The 18,871-nt window shown below is 33.2% G+C and overlaps 1 protein-coding gene across 1 annotated transcript in view; it reads right to left on the bottom strand.

Annotated features, from left to right (window-relative positions):
* Positions 1 to 2,436: 2,436 nt before the first annotated feature.
* Positions 2,437 to 18,871, bottom strand: part of nolo (ADAMTS-like no long nerve cord) — a 164,749-nt gene continuing 148,314 nt past the window's right edge. Inside the window, exons 20-29 of the mRNA XM_088269845.1 lie at positions 16,020 to 16,201; positions 14,711 to 14,876; positions 13,620 to 13,709; positions 12,732 to 12,845; positions 9,025 to 9,464; positions 8,058 to 8,217; positions 5,824 to 5,989; positions 5,017 to 5,165; positions 3,782 to 3,958; positions 2,437 to 3,215 (exon numbers count right to left, since the gene is read on the bottom strand). Of these exons, the coding sequence (XP_088125971.1) occupies positions 3,114 to 3,215; positions 3,782 to 3,958; positions 5,017 to 5,165; positions 5,824 to 5,989; positions 8,058 to 8,217; positions 9,025 to 9,464; positions 12,732 to 12,845; positions 13,620 to 13,709; positions 14,711 to 14,876; positions 16,020 to 16,201 (1,746 nt within the window). The 3' untranslated portion in view covers positions 2,437 to 3,113. The remainder of the gene's footprint in view (positions 3,216 to 3,781; positions 3,959 to 5,016; positions 5,166 to 5,823; positions 5,990 to 8,057; positions 8,218 to 9,024; positions 9,465 to 12,731; positions 12,846 to 13,619; positions 13,710 to 14,710; positions 14,877 to 16,019; positions 16,202 to 18,871) is intronic.

Below are 18,871 nucleotides of genomic sequence, written 5' to 3'. Positions count from 1 at the left end.
CGTTTGAAATGTAGCATTACCCCAGAATGCTTCGTATTCCCTGGGTGGATAGGGTCACTAATGAAGAAGTACTCAGAAGAACTGGATCACACAGAGAACTCTAGTCCAATATCAAGGTTCAGAAGATATCGTTATCTGGGTCACGTATTTCGTGCAGAGAAATATTACATTCTGCAAATTATAATGATAGGAAAATAGGACTGAGGACCTGGGAGAAAGCGAACATCATGGCTTCGCAGCATTCGCGACTGGACCGGATAAGAGGAGTGGAAGAGTTGTTCCGGACGGTGCAGGAATGCAAAACCTTTGCTAAAGTGATCGCCAACGTTGGGGGGACCTAACAAGGCACACAAAGAAGAGGAGGCTTATCTTAAAAACAAGAAAAAAACAGGCCACAAGGCCTACACCAAGAAGAAGAAAAAGAATAAGAAAAGCAAAAGTCGTATAATTAAAATGTTACTTTCTTTTAAAATCACTAAAAATATTTTATTTTAACATAATTATAATATCTACCGGTTTCGAAGCTAACCGCTTCTTTATCAAGACTGATCACCAATGAATAGTATCAATCAGTCTTGATAAAGAAGCGATTAGCTTCGAAACCGGTAGACATTACAATTAAGTAATAACAAAATATTTATAATGATTTTAAAACAAAGTTATATTTTAAATATAAAATGGAAAATCACAAAGTTAGTGCTTCAAATATAAATTATAGTAAAAGTCGTGTTTAGAGTGGAGACTCATTTAACGCGAATTTCGAACAATGCGGGGGAGTTACATATTTGCAATGAGTCGACGGATCCTTGAGATGGTCAAATCAAAACATTATGTACGAAGTTAAAGATGTAGGTTTGTTATATTTTTTATTATATATGGTAGATAAGTAGGTAAGCTCAATTATGTATAATTTTTATTATAACATGCACCAAGGTTGAGTTACATAGCCGAAAATTTAATTTCGTAGTCATACAGGAGAAAATGACCAAGTGATTTTTTTGCAGAAACGTGATCATCGAGATTTTGATATCTTACTAGCTTAACTTGGAAGTGTAATATATTGACTTGTTAAAAATGACTAACTGCATTGATGTTTGTTTTCTTGCCAAGCAAATGTGACTTAAATGGCTCTCTTGAACATTTTATGTTTTGTTAGTTGGTCACTTTCTCCTGTACGACTACGATATATATATATATATATATATATATATATATATATATATATATATATATATATATATATATATATATATATATATATATATATATATATATATATATATATATATATATATATATATATATATATATATATATATATATATATATATATATATATATATATATATATATATATATATATATATATATATATATATATATATATATTATATATATATATATATATATATATATATAAATATATATATATATGTTTACCAATATTTGAAAGTCATTTATTTTTAAATTGAAAAATAAAACCGAAGGTTGTTTGTCGTATGCACGGTTAAATGTTTTTTTGAAAGGTTTTAAATATTTTGATGCACTGCGATTATTTTAAATTCGTTGTTTAAGGTTTTTAAATTATCGCAATTTCTAAACGCATTTTAACTTTAATTAAAATTTTATTAATTGTTATTATTATTTTGTTTGCGTATAAAAATAAGACTTGACACTAGCAAAAACGTCCTCTCACTGGGTGACTGCCAAAAGAAGGTTTGAATATGCAAATAGGGGGAAAATGTCTAAGGGACAATTATATAATTATTATGAACGCAACTCAAAATTACTTTACTTACTATTTTAACCCAACAATTTTGGAAAAAAATCTTTTTTTATAATTTTTAAACTTTATTTTGACATTTAATATCAAAGTTTAAATAAAGTTTTAGTGCTTTTTTCAAAACAATTACTTTCCTTGGCTTGTAATACAATTTGAATTAGTTAATAATTATTATAATAATGTGTAAGATAATATTAATTAATTATTTATTTATTTACAGCGTAATGTTATAAATTAACAATGATTTAATAATATATAATACTGAATACTTATGATTTTATCACTAATTACAGATTTATTTTGCAAAGACCTTTTAGTATTTAAATACACGTAAGTATGTAATAAAAAATAATAATACACAGAGTGAAATACCAAAATAAATATTGAAATAAACATTTTAATATTTTAAAGGTTTGAAAAAACACATTTTTGTTCATATACACAGATTGGTCAAAAAGCCGTTATTGATAATACAAAATATTTATTATAATATTAATACCTAACTATGGATCGGAACATTCCGAGTAAAGTGGAAATTCCTTAATTTTTTTCTAATTCATGTAATTACAAAACATTTCAAATATATTTCCAATAAATATTTTAGATAAATAACTATGAATAACAATCGTTTCGATCAATTTCATCGACTCTCATAGTCAAAGTGTATAATAGCTGGATTAATTATGACATAATATAAATTATAAATATGCAATCATTGGGTGTAATAATAATCAAAATGGCGACTTTAACCAAATGTCAAATTAAATATGTCACAGTGTAACGCGTTCCGTATTCAAACAACCTTCCACACTACGAAAATTCAAAAATTGAATGGCGGCTAATTCGATTTACCTATGGTTTTCCGAGGCAGCGATCTCGATAGTACCTACCCAAACCTAACAAAATTTAGTTATGATTTTTATCGGTAGGTGATGTGCAATGTCACCGCGTGAACGTTGACTATAAAACTAAAATTCATTTAAGTGTAGAAGAGAATCGTAGAATTGTAGAATCCTACAATAAATTACTAGAGAAATCAAATATCCGCCATTAAATTTTAAAATTTGTCCATAGAAAAAATAACGAATTTAAAGTGTTGCTATATTCACACTTTAAATAAGTCGAATAAGTTCCGTACACAACATTTTTGTATCATCATTCAAAGTCGCATGTCATAATTATTACACATTCAAATGAATTTTTGCAATGATTGAATTAGCAACGTTGTTACTTCGTTCGTATGCAATTAAATTAATACATTATGTCATGCTATTGGATTGTGCAGGGTTTCCACACGTCTAATGCACGGGTAATTAGGTAAGTACTTATATTAATGCTTTTTACAAGACTGGCAGCACTGTAGCTGATATCTCTGGACGCGGCACATGTTCATCGCTCGTACGTTTTGGCAGAATTTTGAGGAATCTTTGCACTCCGTTTCTGAAAAATATACATTATTACAATTCATATAATCTAAAATGAAAATGTGCATCTTTGTTCAAAATCTTGTTTTTGAAATCAGCTCTTAACACCACATTGACAGCGCCATCTGTTCACAGATGGAACATTACTCAAGGCGGACGTGAAAATATATTATATAATCAGGCTTAATTGCCTCTTGCAAAGCAATTAAAAAAAATTATAATCGGTCAGAATATCTCTACTATTTGGTACTGTACAGTTTGTATTATGCCCAGATCTGATACAGAAGCATCTAGGCTTCCTGACAGATCTGCTCTTGCTAAGCAATTTTGTTTGAACTAAGCTGCGAAATTTATTGAAAATGTGAAACAATATAAAATTGTATCCCGATTTTACTGTGAATTTAAAAGTTTTCAATATACCTGTCACTGCCAATCTAAATAAATACAAGATTGTAAGGCCATCACCAAATTTTCTAGAAGTACCCCGGTGCAGGAGTCAGCTAGATCCGATTCCGACTCGACGTTGGCCGGTACACAGACGCCCACAACCCCGACCAGCACAGCAGACAGACACGGAATACAGTTGGTAGTTCATACTTTGGTTAAGGTGACAGGGCTGTGTATTGCAGGGGCGCACTACGGCGGGCCGCGGCCTGTGGCGGCACGCGCTCCCGGCCGGTCTCCTTGTCCCGTACCACACGCAGCGCAGCATCCTGTAGCGAGCGCCTTGCTGCCCGCATGGACCACCACACTGGCAAAATAAACCACATTTCATCATACATATCGTAGTCGTACAGGAGAAAGTGACCAACTAACAAAACGTAAAATGTTCAGGAGGGCCATTCACTTTTGCTTGGCAACAAAATAAACATCAATGCAGTTAGTTATTTTTAACAAGTCAATATATTATACTTCCGAGTTTAAAATCCTTTGGGATTTTCTCAGGGCATTATTAAACTAGTAAGATATCATATAGTCAATGATCACGTTTTTGTAAAAAATGCACTTGGTCACTTTCTCCTATATGACAACGATATAATTCTTCTAATGTATTAATCCGCCTCCGTGGTGTAATGGTCAGCGTGTTTAGCTACCGTGCTAGAGGTCCTGGGTCCGATTCCCAGGGGGGTGAAAATAAATATTAGTGATTTTACACTGCAATATTTATTTAATATTACCCTGGACTGGTTCCTGAAGCGCAAGAGTGATCACCTTGCCTTCATATTAGTAATGATCAAGACAACACTGCGTCAGTTCGATGCAGTGCCCTATGCACCATTGGGTGCGGATAAGGGTTACAATAATAATGTATTAATTGAGATGGTATGGGCTCATAGGACGTAGTGTAATGGTCAGGACGCTCGGCTACCATTCTGGAGGGCCTGGGTCCGATTCCCAGGGGGGGTCAAATAAGTATTAATGAATTTTTCACTATAATATTTATTCAATATTACCCTGGACTGGTACCTGAAGCGGAGGGCTGATCACCTTTCCTTTTTGTGTAAACGGTCAAGATAACACTGCGTTTATATGATGCAGTGCCCTATGCACCATTGGGGTGCGCATAAGGGTTTAAATGAATGTATTAATTGAGATGGTATGGGCTCATAGAACATGGATCTTCCTCGAAAGACATAAATGTCTAGAGAGGAAGACCTAAAAAATTCATGGATGCTGCAGAAAAATACCATGATTTGAATGTGACGTTGTATAAGATAGAAGGACGTACAATCGGAGGACGAATAGAGCTGACCTCAACAGTCTTTAAGACGATAAGTTTGGATGAAGCCTGGAAGAAGAAGTAGTTACCTCAGACCAATGATCTGTCTTCCACACTCCCTTGCACTTGTCATTGTAGCATTCCTGCTTGTGTGGCGGCCGCTGCTCCTGAGGGCACAGAGAAGGAGGAACTCCGACTCCTCCAGATCCAACACATTCCACCACTCGCCTTTGCATTGCTGAAAAAAAAAACGACAGTTATGAATTAAGAAATTAATACATATCAAGAATTAAATAAATACTAGTGAAAAGTGAGACAACCAAAAAGCGGTTTCTAAATGAGATGTACGATAGATGTTCTGATGTTGAAATAAGGAAAGAATGCAAAGCTGAAATAAGCATTATCAATAAAATTAAGAAAGGTGTTGAGATATGGTTTGGACATGTGGATTGAATGAGAGAGGAAAGAACGGTATAACAAATTTATAAAGCGAATGAAGTTATACATTATTTTTTGACATCTTATCAAAGATGAAGAGGAATATGGAAGTGTGAGCATTTACGGGTCTGAGGACCGTCATAGGGTGGTTTAAATGACACTTTACATACGTGTAACATTCACCAATCCTACCCATTATTGACAACCACACTACTCAGTAAGACCGAGAAAAACTTGGCATGATCAGGTATAAAAATTTTTGAAAACGGTCATGCAAGGAGTCGAAATAATCAGCGGGTATGTATGAGGAGATGCATGGATATGGAAGAGGCGAAGAATGTTTGCAAAGACAGAGTGGTGTGGCGTTCTATTCTTCTATTCTGGAGGTCTTTCTTGAAGTGGTGCGCAGGAAAAACTAATTGGAAATCACTGGTTAAGATAAAGGTTTGACAATATACCTGTATTCCAATCGAAGCAACGTGCAGTGCTGCAGGATGACCACTCCTTGAAGAGCCACGATGGACAATCTTCTTGGCCACACTTTTGTATGGTTGGTGGAGATGCCAAGCCAGCATCTTCACACAGAGTGGACTCCACATCTTGAGTTGTATTCTCTAGTCGGACCTATAAACAAAAATGTCTTTTTATCTTATTTGTCCACCTCCGTAGTGTAATGGTCAGCGCGCTCAGCTACCGTTCTGGAGGTTCGATTTCCAGGGGGGGGAGATCAAATAAATGTAAGTGATTTTTTCACTCTAAGATTTATTCAATATCACCCTGGAATGGTACCTAAAGCGGAGGGCTGATCACCTTTCATTTATGTAATAACGATCAAGATGACACTAAGTTTGTGTGATGCAGTGCCTTATGCACCATCGGGATGCGGATAAGGGTTTGAAGAATTCGGGGGGCAAGTTTTACAGTCCTCAGTCCGCCAATTACCGTTTGCTTTGAGACTGTAAGCAGTAGTTTGAAAATGCCAGAACAAGGCGAAATAATTGTCACAAATTTTATTTTCATGTGTTTTTATTAATATAATACAATTTTGTGGACTCTAAATATGAGTGTGTGATTTTAATATTCAATTTATAAATGGAGTTCTACAAAATCACAATTACCATTTTTTTTGTTGCTATGGCGGGAGACTGTTTTTTGTTGTGCCTATATTGCGATATTTAAGGCTTACAGTGACATCTGTTGAATTTTCATTAAAGCTTTATTATAAGAGTTAAACTCTGGACTATCCCATTCTAATTAATGGAACTACTTTTTAGTAAAATATTATTTTGATTGTGTATTATTAGTGTATTATTATTTAAAGTTTATAAAACATTAAAATATTATAAAACATAATGATATTGTACATGAGTTTTGATTTATCTTCTTGTTTTCATTGGAAAAATTAAAAAAAAAAACATTTTTTTCAAATCAAAATTTTAAACGCGGGTGACATTCAACGTTATTGTTTTTTTCTTAAAACACCGTTTTTGTATTGAAAAAATATGTTTTTTTTTTCTAAATAAATATATGGTTATAAAAATAAGAGCTATTGAAAGGTAAAATAATTTTTAAAATACATATTGTTAAAAAAATGTTAATTTAAAATAAATATTTAAACAAAATCGTGCGCAGAGACGACGACCCCTGCCGATCGCATACTGATTGCGAGTTACCCCTTAATATGTCAACGTCACTCATTAGCTTGCGTTTCATCGGCCCCGTATGCGATGTGTTACATAATACGAGTATAATAAAAACTATGACTTTGTGAGAGATATAATGATAAGACCATATTTCTTAAGGTGGAGACTGACCGGAGCATTTCGTCGTAACATAACGTCATAACATCGCTCGCGGCGAGCATCAGCGAGCATCCGAAACTATGGATGGGGCGCTCGGCTCGCTGTACTGACTATACGAATGCTTGCATCGTAACGTGTTGCGTTACGATGAAAAAATTCGGTCAGTGTCCACCTTTAACGAACGTTTGATCGGCCCCATTTGAGATGTGTTACATAATACGAGTATAATAAAAACTATGACTTTGTGAGAGATATGGTGATAAGACCATATCTCTTACAAAGTAACCCATGGACATTGCATTGTCTTTTTAACTCTAGACAACTAAACATTCGTCCACGCGACAACGCCCTTCTCCGAAGAAGTCAAGTGCTCTTACTTCCCTGTACCCCGCACCCGCCAGGCTTTGTTTACGGAATAGTGATTTATTGTTGAATGTCTCTTACATTCATTCCTAATAAACCAAATCTTAACCACCCTACACATACGAACGTACGTAATACGCGCGGTTTATCTTCACCATTCTGCACTAACCCGTATGACCTACGCACACGAGAAAAGGTATCTGTTTCCAAAATATTTCATGCGTACCGGATACACTGACAAATTTTTGTCAAGTTTCAATCTGACAATATTTTGTGAAAACAAACATTGTGTTTTTTTGCTTGTTTATAAAAAAATATGTCTGAAAAAACCCGAAGAAAGGGTGGTTAAGTGTCATGTATTCAGTTATTATTTATAATAAATGCTTTTGATAATTTCCACGTTTTTAATTGCGTAGTCCACTTGTTGAATGTTAAGTTACTATGTATCTACAAATATAGTTAAGTTATCGAGGGTTAAATACATTTGGGTGGATGATATTTCATTACAGTTAGGTGATATTACGTACCATACAATGAGCAGCTCTCATTTGAAAACCCCCTCCTCCGCAGGTGACAGAGCACTTGGACCAATCTGTTATCGCCCATTCGAACATGACGTTCTCAGCTTTCCCATGACCGAGAACCGTTATGGTTCCAAGGCTGTCTTCATCACTGCTAGTCGACATTCTGTAGAAAAATAATTCAAGTTATTGATCATATTAAAAAAAAAGTTTTGTATATATATTTCTTGGTGGAACTGTGAAAATAACAACTACGTATATAGTTTTTCAATTCATTCATTTTGTCAGAATTTTTTATAGAGAATCATGGTTTGAACCCCTGCCTTGTTTTGTATATAATAAAGAGCTTAGTTTAACCTCCTACCAGTCTGATGATGTCGGTAATGACGAAACCCTGTTTGGGCATGTGAATCGAATGAGTAAAGAAAGCATCATCATCAAACCCTTATCCGCACCCCAATGGTGCATAGGGCACTGCATCATATAAACGCAGTGTTATCTTGATCGTCAACCCACGAACGAAAGGTGATCAGCCCCACGCTTCAGGTACCAGTCTAGGGTAATATTAAATAATTATTAGAGTGAAAACATCACTTATGTTTATTTGACTCCCCCTTGGGAATCGAACCCGGGAACTCTACCTCCGTACTGTAGTGGTCAGCACGCTCGGCTACCGTTCTAAAGAAAGGATATTAAAACAAATAAATAGTATACAATGTGGTTGGTATATTATTTCTGCTCCTATGAAGCAGAGGAAGGCCGTGGGAAACTTGGCATAATAAGGTATTTCAAATTTCTTGGGGTGGTCAGGTCACGAGTTGGATTAATAAATTGGAATAATCAGAGGAGATACACGAAGAGGCGAAGATTATTTGCAAAGACATTGGTGTGGTGTTTTATCCTCTCTGCCTACCCCTGCAGAGGAGCGGTGTGATGGTGAATCAGTTACTTTTAATTATATATTTTTTCTTACCGAAAACCCAAATTTTTCCCATTCGCTGTTGTCAGACGTTCCTGATCTGTGAAAACGGAATTGCTCTCTTCACCAAGTCCATTTGTGATTTGAACTGTACTCTTTTCAAAATCTCCATCTGTCACAGTGTTGAACCCACGATTATTGAAATCATTTGTACTCAATCCGTGTCTAACATCAAGGCTTTTCCTAAACTCTAAACCTGCTTCATGGCTTGTCACTTGTTTATCGAAAGGAGTTGTCTTTGAATCTTCAGTATAGTCGTCGTCAGTAGTTTCCCGTTCTTCTGGTATGGTCGATGAGGAATGGAATTCTTTGATGGTGTTTGAAGATGTGCTGGTTCCCAAAGACTCTTCAGATCTGTTTTCTGTCAGGATATTGATGTCGCTGATCATTCTGTGACCACGAGAGTTACTGAACGTCTGAAATGGCCAAAGCATCTGAAAATGAAAAATATAATTCATTTGGTTATTTAAAAAAATATATATATATATAGTCTAGCTAAATTAATGAGGCCAATGTATGAAGCAAACACAAAACTGCTACTAAAACACTTAAATGTTACTTAAATATTTAAATGACAACAACATTAAAGTAATTTTTAAACTAGTTAAATAATTTAAAGTAATATTTATCATGGATTCATATGAACATTTTCAAAACAAATAAGTAATTATACATTTTTTTACATATTTATATCCATCTTTCAATGAATTAATTTTGATTTGTCATATTATTGTCATTGTTTGGACATTTTTTAAGGATAAGGGATCAATTTTCTTGTCACTGATTAAAAATATATATGTTTCACAGAAATTAGTCAGAAACAAATTCATTTCAGATTTCCTTTTAATGATAAACGGGTGAAGACTTCAAAATCGAAAGATGGACATGGAGGTATGAGATTTTTATAATTTTGTATTAATATGAAGAAAAAAATAGCACGGTAATTAAAATATCATAATTAAATGCTTGCATAAGACCACATTTGAGTTAATTTATGTAAACACCACTAGTTTATAAAATCATCAACAAATGAAAAGTTCTCAAGAAAACTTCTGTACTTTTCAACACTGGTCTTATTTGCATGAATAAACTCAAAAGTGGTTTCAAACAAGTGTTTTATTTTATTTTATTTTAAAGTATAAATTATCATGTTATTATACAAGTTAATGCCAAATAAATAAATGATATAAAAAAAATAAACAATACATTTCACGTTATATTAATTCTCATGCATATTTCAAAAGAGATATTTTAATATTCTAGGGAAATCATGCGTTTGTAAATCCATCCTATAGTTTCATAAATATAAAATACAAATATGAATTATTTGATAAATAGCAAAGCATATGGTACAGATGGATAAAAGATAAAATATATTTAAATTGACAATCAAAGTAGTGATCATTTCAAGCAAAAGCATAAAATAAAATGTGAAGATTTTAAATTAATTACCTAGAATAAATAGGTGCAATAAAATCAATCCAGGCATTTGGGGAAAATAAATGACAATATAAAACACCGTACACATTCATTACATAAAGGGTTTACATTGAGTCAGTTACTGACGTCAGTAACGGTGCCGATAGCTGACTTACACTGTTGAAACGTAGTCATCAGTCAAGGTTTTTATTTGACGGGGCCGATACTCATTAAGGTTAGTAAGGAAAAATTAATTTAAGAAAACAGTGAGTTTGATACGAGTCAACTATTTGTTGGGAAATGTTTCCCTTCTGCTATTATAAGAGTTCATGGATATGTTAGAAGAAAAGATATATTTTCCCAAAAAGAAACGAGTTTGGATAAGGAAAGATACCATGGACCAATATTGGCAGCAACGGAAAAGGGCTCCAAAGAGCAAGAGCAAGGAGACAGTTGCTGACTGATATCAAGGTGTCCTATCTAGGGCATGCCTAGAGGAGAGAAGTAAATACGAGCTATTGCACCTAATAATAAAAGGAAAAATAGAGGATCGACGAGGTGTGTGTAGAAGACAGATCTCCTGGCTCCGGAATTCACGAGATTGGACGGGGATCAAGACTGTAAAGGTGCTGTTTAGAGCTGCTCAAGACAAAGACAATCACTTTTAAGTGATAGTCAACGTCAGGAGGGCCTGATATGACATAACACAATCGTTTTTAAAGTGTAAAAATATAATGAAATGTATTAAAAATAAATATCAAGCCACTTATTGAACTTTTTACTGTGCAACAGATCTTTTAAGGTAAACTCTAAATGCTTTATTGAATTTTAAATATACTAAATATTTTCCTACATTTGAAAAATATTTAGTATTTTTCAAAAAATAATTAAACAATACATTTTCTTCAAAATGCAAAAACAACACTTTCTGCCCTGTAGCGGGTAAATACTAAGCTAAAAATATTCCGCTTTTGCTGGAATATAGTACATTTACTGGGCATTCTGAAAACATGCACAACTGAAAATTGACGATTTTTGATGCATGACATTGTTGAAAGGAGTGAGCGATATACAGAATAAAGAAAAATGATAAACGACAGAATTGGACACCCTTAAATTCTAGTCGCGACTGACCAACTATTGATTATGGCGTTTAGAAGATATCAGTACCGCTGAAAATAAATACCAAGAACATTGATCAGCATTGATGCGACATCGCTGTACTGACGTGAAATCAATTTATACATTAGCAATATCGAGACACACTGACTTGCCTTGTGTTTGAAGTCAGTTACTGATTCAATGTAAATCTGGCCTTACAATCTATCACATAACAGTGCTATAATAGATACTTCGATATTATACATAGATATAGCAAGAATTTTAATTCTTAACAGGACATAGAGTACACTTTATAAAAATCAATAAACACATAATAATTTTTTCAAATAATAATTTTTATATATATTTATTTAATGATAAAAGAATATTGATGACCAAGTTAGGTCTCTGGAGGTACACCACCAGTTATTATTATGATTTAGTCATTTTTTATATTGGCACTGCTGTTTTTTGGTCAATGCTCAGTCTATACAATTGAAAGTATTTTTGGAATATATTTCATAGGTACATTTATTATTAATTATTATTATTTTTCTGACCCTTTCCACACGTTATGGTGCATAGGGCACTGCGTCACATCGACGCAATCTTGATCGTTAATTATGTGAAGGCAAAGTGATAAGTTTACAAAGAACATTTTTTTAAATGTGTGGTTTTAATAAAAAAAATACTAATATTTTTTTTTCAGTTATCAAATGTGAAGAATTTATTAAATAGTTTAAATTTTTTTTGTTTGTTTATTTAACTTAAACAATATTATGGATCACCTGAAATGGCATATAAAGAAGAAGAAGATGTAACCAATGTAATTTTGTTGCGGAATACCTATTCGGCTTCTCGCAAAACACAATTTAGGAAACCCGGCACTTATAGAAGGAGTATTATGTATAGTATCACTTATAGAATAAATGAATTCCTAGGCCCCAAGACGACTGGGATTATACCTTAGGGCAGTAAATATATTAACATACCAAATTAAGATTCTTTGGGTTTTTTAAAAGTTAAAAAAATATTAATAAATAAAATACGGTAAAGAGTACAATTTGCCTTCCTTGAGGGATACCGGATTGGAGACAGAGACATATTTACAAAGACAGTCAAATTTAAAAGGTTTTGTTTCGAAGTTTCCGTGCAAGTTTTCCATTTAAGACCCTCCTCACCTGAAGATTGGAGATAAGTCTTAAAAAATGTGGCATCGGTCGAGCTGCAGAACTTGGCTGATCGGTTTCCTGAATGTCTCCGGCCACGGACATTTGCGAAGGCACCGCATCCTCCTTTAGTGTGCATGCGTCCGTTAATGCAGGATTTAATATAGCATAAGTACACATACAAATGTTAGTTTACGACACAAACGATACAATGTTTTACATAAATATAAATAATTAGCACTGAATTTTGATAACCAACAGGATACACCATCCTGGGGTTTTCAACAGAGAGGTTTTTATTTTTATAAAATTATGAATTGGACATGTCGACATAGATGCAGAAGTCAGGGTATTTAAAGGAGTTATGATCTGTCGTAGGCTGGTAAAACACCGCATTTTTCTCTATCTTTATATGTTGAGAGGCTAAAACGAAATAATAACTCCCTGAAGTGGAGAAACCAGATTAGTGAACAAGGATATGATCAATCTCTAAGGTGTTTTTAGTTTAAATCTCCATGTCATTTTTCTATAAAAAAACATTTTTGCGTTGTTTAATTTTGCTCAGGCATAACCAAAAGTGATATTTTTTGACGTTGCTTGTTAGAACAAATGTCAACAGAATCAAATGACCTAATTTTTACAAAAAAATCAAATTAAATACATTTCTAGGTTGTTAGTATAAAAAAAACGTAGCACAACATTTCATTAAAGTTTATCATTCATTTTGCAAAGTTAGTTACAGATTTATGATGCACACAAATTTGTTAGTAACTTATAGAATATATATATATATGAGTTAGTATTACAATTGAAGAATCGGAACCCAAACAACTTGTTGTTAGTTATCATTTAAGTTTGAAATCGTTTATTTTATAAAATAAGTAGCCATGTTAAACCTACCGCATGGTGACCAGATCCAATTTCTTTATCACCATAGTCATCATCAGGCTGAGGGTAGTATCTCATTGGCATTTGTGAGGTGGTGTGCATCTGAAAAGAAGTATTTGTTAATATAAGGGTATTAATTTGGCACTAAGCCACTTAATCACATCTGTTACAGTACATATAAGGAACACATGGAATAAAACATAATGGATACTGAGACAATGCATCGCCCTTCGAAGAAACCCCAAAGGATGTAGACCTCCAAACAGACTCACGGAGTGATAGCTGGCAGAAAATGTCCCAAGAGGAACAGGCGCTAGCACAGATAAGTCCCCAAGATCTAAAGAAAGATAAAGGGGAAGGTACTGAAGCTATAGTCCAATACTTGATAATAATCAAAACTTACTGATTTACTTGATTATACTAATTTTAGTGGCTTATTTTTAACTTCGTAAGTCGAATTAACCAATCAAATTAGTCCAAGTATTTTAAAACAGACATTAAAACAAATCAACCTTATCAACAAGTCTGAAGAACCAAGAATTCTAAATTAACATAACTTAGAATCAATGTAAGATTTTCCAACTTGTATAATTATAAAAAAAAATATTTCGTTTTGGGATTAAAATACAGAATTTCACAATCCTAAAATCTGGCCTCTGCTATTATGAGGTATGCCTTCAAAGATCTACAGAGCGTAATTGGAGAAAGGTAGCCAGTGTGTGATCAGTGTTGCCTATTGTCTGAAGCTGAACTATGAGTCAAACCAGAATACCTTCTGCAGAACCAATGTTTTCAGGCTATCTTTGGATCTCTCAGTGCTTTAATTGGTAAGATGACCTTTGTGTTTTCATCTTGTGGGTGATCTTTGTTGGATATCTCTTAAAACCAGAATACTTTCTGCAGACCTCATCATTTCAGGTTATCCTTGGATCTTCCAGTGTTTTAATAAGAAAGATAGTCTTTATGTTTACATCTTGTGGGTGATTTATGTTACCTATCTTTGAAATTGTACCACTGTTAACCCAGAATACCTTCTGCAGACCTCAGTTTTTCAGGTTATCTTAGGATCTTCCAGAAAACTGACCTTCGTGTTTTCATCTTACCTCTCTTTCCCGGTCCCGTTCTCTCTCTCTCTCCTTCTCTCTCTGCTCTCGCTCCTTCTCCCTCGTCCTCTCCCGCTGCTTGTAGATGGACATCTGGTCGGAGCCCGGTCTCTGTTCGTGCGACTGGTCTTCACTCCCTACAAAGGGGCGGTATCGAGCGTCGTTCCTGAAACTCAAAAATCCATTATGTATTTACAGCATCTAACCACATACTAAACTATAATACAAAAAGATTTTCTTCGATGCCTTTGCGTTATTTAATCCCCTTTTTTTGGAATTAATATTCTTAGAGTTTTGATTACCAAATTGCATTTTTTAATTGGCAAAGCGCTTAAAATTTAGACATACATAACCAAATTGCTATTCTTCAAACTGGATCCAGTAGTCGCTAAAGGAACTCTGCCAAGTTCTTGATTAGATTATTTATTATTTGTCCATGGTAAAGCGTGTGGTAAAAATGACTTACAATAATGCCACTTGTTTTTTTCATATCAACTCAAGATATTTTAAAAAGTACCAAAATGTCAAAAAGTTCTCTGTGGATATAAATACAAAACAATAACTTTATCATTAATGTTTTGACATCTCAATAAAGATGAAAAGGAATGTGGAGTTTTGGCTATTTACAGGGCTTTTGACCTATCATATGCTGATCAAGCGATCACTTTATACACGAGTAATATTTACCAATTCTACCCATGATTGACAGCCACACTACTAAAATTTTTGAAACTTCTAGAGATATTGATCGAAATCGTAACACAGTATGTGCAAACTCATAACAACCACGTCCATTAAACTGTTTCTTTGTATGTGAGGTCCAAATCCTGGTTTATATTCACATTCTATGTTGATATGTAAAAGAAATAATGTAAAAAATAACTTCTTCTTGGAGATAATCCAGATTTGTCAATAAATATTTGGACATACTCAAAATATTGTAAACATGTAAAATTTAAAAGAAAACAATTGTTTTTTTTACCACTTTCTTTATGTATTTTAGTGTATTCTTTAAAATTTTATCATGTCTTACCACAAAATGTAACGAAACAATAAATAACACATTGTGTAACATACACAATACAAGACAATATTGGAAGGCTCCATTCGATTGATATATTATTGTACTTTTATCACTAAAACGATTCCCGGGCAGACCACCAAAGACATGGATTGACAGCTGGGAATCGACATCGCAAGAGCTTATCCCTCTTAAAAACAGGCGACAAGGCCCACACCAAGAAGAAGAAGAATAAGGCTTTTATCACATCGATGGCATAAAACTGGTAATTTAATATGTGACACACACCTATCAAATGAATCGTTTGGGTCTTCCACCATGCTGGACTTCTGTCTCTCTATTTCCTCGGAGCTCGGAAACTCTCCAGGCCTTGGTTTGACAGTGAGATTCAGGTCTGCCGTGGACTTCCCCGCCTCGCAGGAGTACCTGCCTGCGTCCTGGAGTTTCAGCTCTTGGATTCGAAGCGCTCCCTGAAAACAGCAAGAGAGATTTTTCATTTTAATATACAAATAAAACATTTGTATAATACCAGTTTTGAGTTTATTATGTACACACGACTGGTTTAGAGAACTGTGATAAAGATGTTTTCATCAATAGGTGAAAATGCAAACTGGTAATGATGAAAATACAATCTGAAGTTTTTTTTAATACATTTTTACTAACTATATTAGTTAAATAATGTTATAATGTACGTATACAATACAAACAAATATGTATATATGAATTTACAATATTTCGATTGTTGCGCGGTATGATCGATAATCCTGAAATTATCCGGAACATTAGTCTGTATGTTCCCAATAGTTATCTAAGACAGCGTCGGCATAGATTGTTTCACATTACTATACACAGGACCAACCTGCCGATGGTTATGCCTGTAGGAAGAGCTACCGCTATGTTGAACAATATCTCATTGGATATTGATCTGTTAAATGTGTCTGAAGGAGTTCTTCGAAGTTGGATTCTTCTACGCCTTTAGCAATAGCGTTCTTGCTTTCTATTTTTGTTAATGTATGTGATTTAAATTCAAGTTTGTAATGTGTATATTATCTATAAATAAAAAATAATTGAATTGAATTGAAATTGAATTATAAATCCATTAACATTATTAAGATTTTATTTTTTACAGAGACCCACCAAGTCACATTATGTGTCTTGTCAGTGGAGTTCTTTGGGCATTTAGAGGACTATCATCATCACTTTAATATTAGCATATTAACATAGCTACGTATCTGTTGCGTATGTTTTCTGTTTTATATGTGTTTACTGTTTTTTTTTGCTATTGCCTTATAGCACTTATTTTTACTTTATTGCTCTTCTCAACTTGTACATCTTATAACTGTTTATGTTTTTTGTTTTATTATTTTACTTTAGCCTCAAATTCTTAACTTTTGCTTTATTTTATTCTTGCTGTTTACTTTTAACTCATTTAACATTTGTGAAACTTTGTAATTGGAATGTTACAATTACCTGTTTTTTGTTGTTATTTATTATTGTAAATGTATTTATGATAATGTTCTGTTAAATTTCCAAATAAACAAAATAAAATAAAATAGTTTTTTTTTCATTTTCCTATTTTAATATAATTATCACACAAAAAAGAAAGAAAAAGCAACCGTTTTACAATATTAACTCTTGATCCTTTAAGTTAGTTAATTAGTTACCCTGAACTAGCACTTGAAACGGAAGATTGATCACTTTGCCTTCTTGTGAATAACAATCAAGATAACACTGCGTCATATCATTGCCGTATTTTATGCACCATAAGACAAGTAGTAAAAAAAATGAAGAAAAAATAAGAAAAATTGAATCTCCAACTCCATTAATGACGACGTTCTATTTTGAGTTGTAATAGTCTAAAACGGTAGCTGAATGGGTTAAGCCCGCATGAGTGAAATTATCCTACCCTCATGGATTTTCTTATTGTTAATTTCCCAAACTATCGCGAAAGGGTGTTTACTTACTGTCTGTATTCAAACTTTTCGCTCACAAATGTTATTAGACACATTTTGACGACTGTGACACGGTATAAATAAAGTTCATAATACATATGAAACATGAATTTTTAACTAGTCTATACCTAGAATTACTCTGGCTCATTTTGGTTAAATAGAAATGAAAAAATAAATAACGAACACATATTTTTAATATGTTTAATTTCAAAATGCTTGTGAAGCAATGAAAATAAAAAAAAAATATATGAAACAACAATGCAATACGTTGAAAATGCTAGGTGACAGAACCTGTTAAGAAGCATATTGTCTGCCATGAAAATCGTTTAATATTACGTGTGTTGATGTCTCGTTCAACAGATGACGCTGCCAATGAGGTTCAGATTAAACTTTGTATTACAATTTCCAAGCAGTCGGTGAATACCTTTAGGAGATTTAAGATTTCAAACAAATGAGTATTTAAAATTTTATTCATAGAGCACACCTAAAAAAAAAATTTAAATGTGAAAAAATAAAATTTTTCGCAATTTAGTTCGTTTTTTCTTCGTATAATACGTTAATAAAATTATTTGAAAACGAGTGGAGGCCAAAAAAAGTGATGTGCGTTTTGAAGTTTATTAAATGGATGAAATAAATAAATAAAAATTGGTTTCTTGAGCTGAAATCTTTTAAACATATGTCCGACCGCATTCAAAGACAAAGCAATTTACTCACACGACCCACAGTAGTAAAGTTTACAGTAGACATGGGTGATCGACGTAAAAACTGGATTAAATAACGAATTGTTTCAAATAAGTCGTTATTTAATTCGGTTTTTGGATTCGATCGCTTAAAGCTTACGTCTTCAATTAATGTAGTACGAATAGGGTTGTGAGATCCTAATATAATTGACAATTTAACATTAAAAACAAGAAAGAAGATAAACAAGATAAAATACAAACCTAGAAAAAGTAACAAATACCATCCTAATCAGGTAATCGAAAAAGAAGCAGTTACCATATCGGTAACGGTTAAAATAACAGTAACAGAGACGAAAAAGTAACAGTTACAGTAGTAGTATAGTTCAAACCTCTTTTTTCGAACGACTTATACTTAATTATATGTTAATAAGTCATTTTTTTTATTTAATGACTCATTTTTGCAAATCGTTTTGGAATGGACATGTAGGAGTTTTATCCGGAAAGTGTA

Source organism: Brachycentrus maculatus, unplaced genomic scaffold, assembly GCF_059751285.1.
Source record: "Brachycentrus maculatus isolate JH-2025_06_01 unplaced genomic scaffold, ASM5975128v1 h1tg000365l, whole genome shotgun sequence".
In the NCBI taxonomy this organism is placed as follows: domain Eukaryota; kingdom Metazoa; phylum Arthropoda; class Insecta; order Trichoptera; family Brachycentridae; genus Brachycentrus; species Brachycentrus maculatus.
Note: the sequence above shows the minus strand (reverse complement) of the source record. Positions and strands in the feature narration are given on the sequence as shown.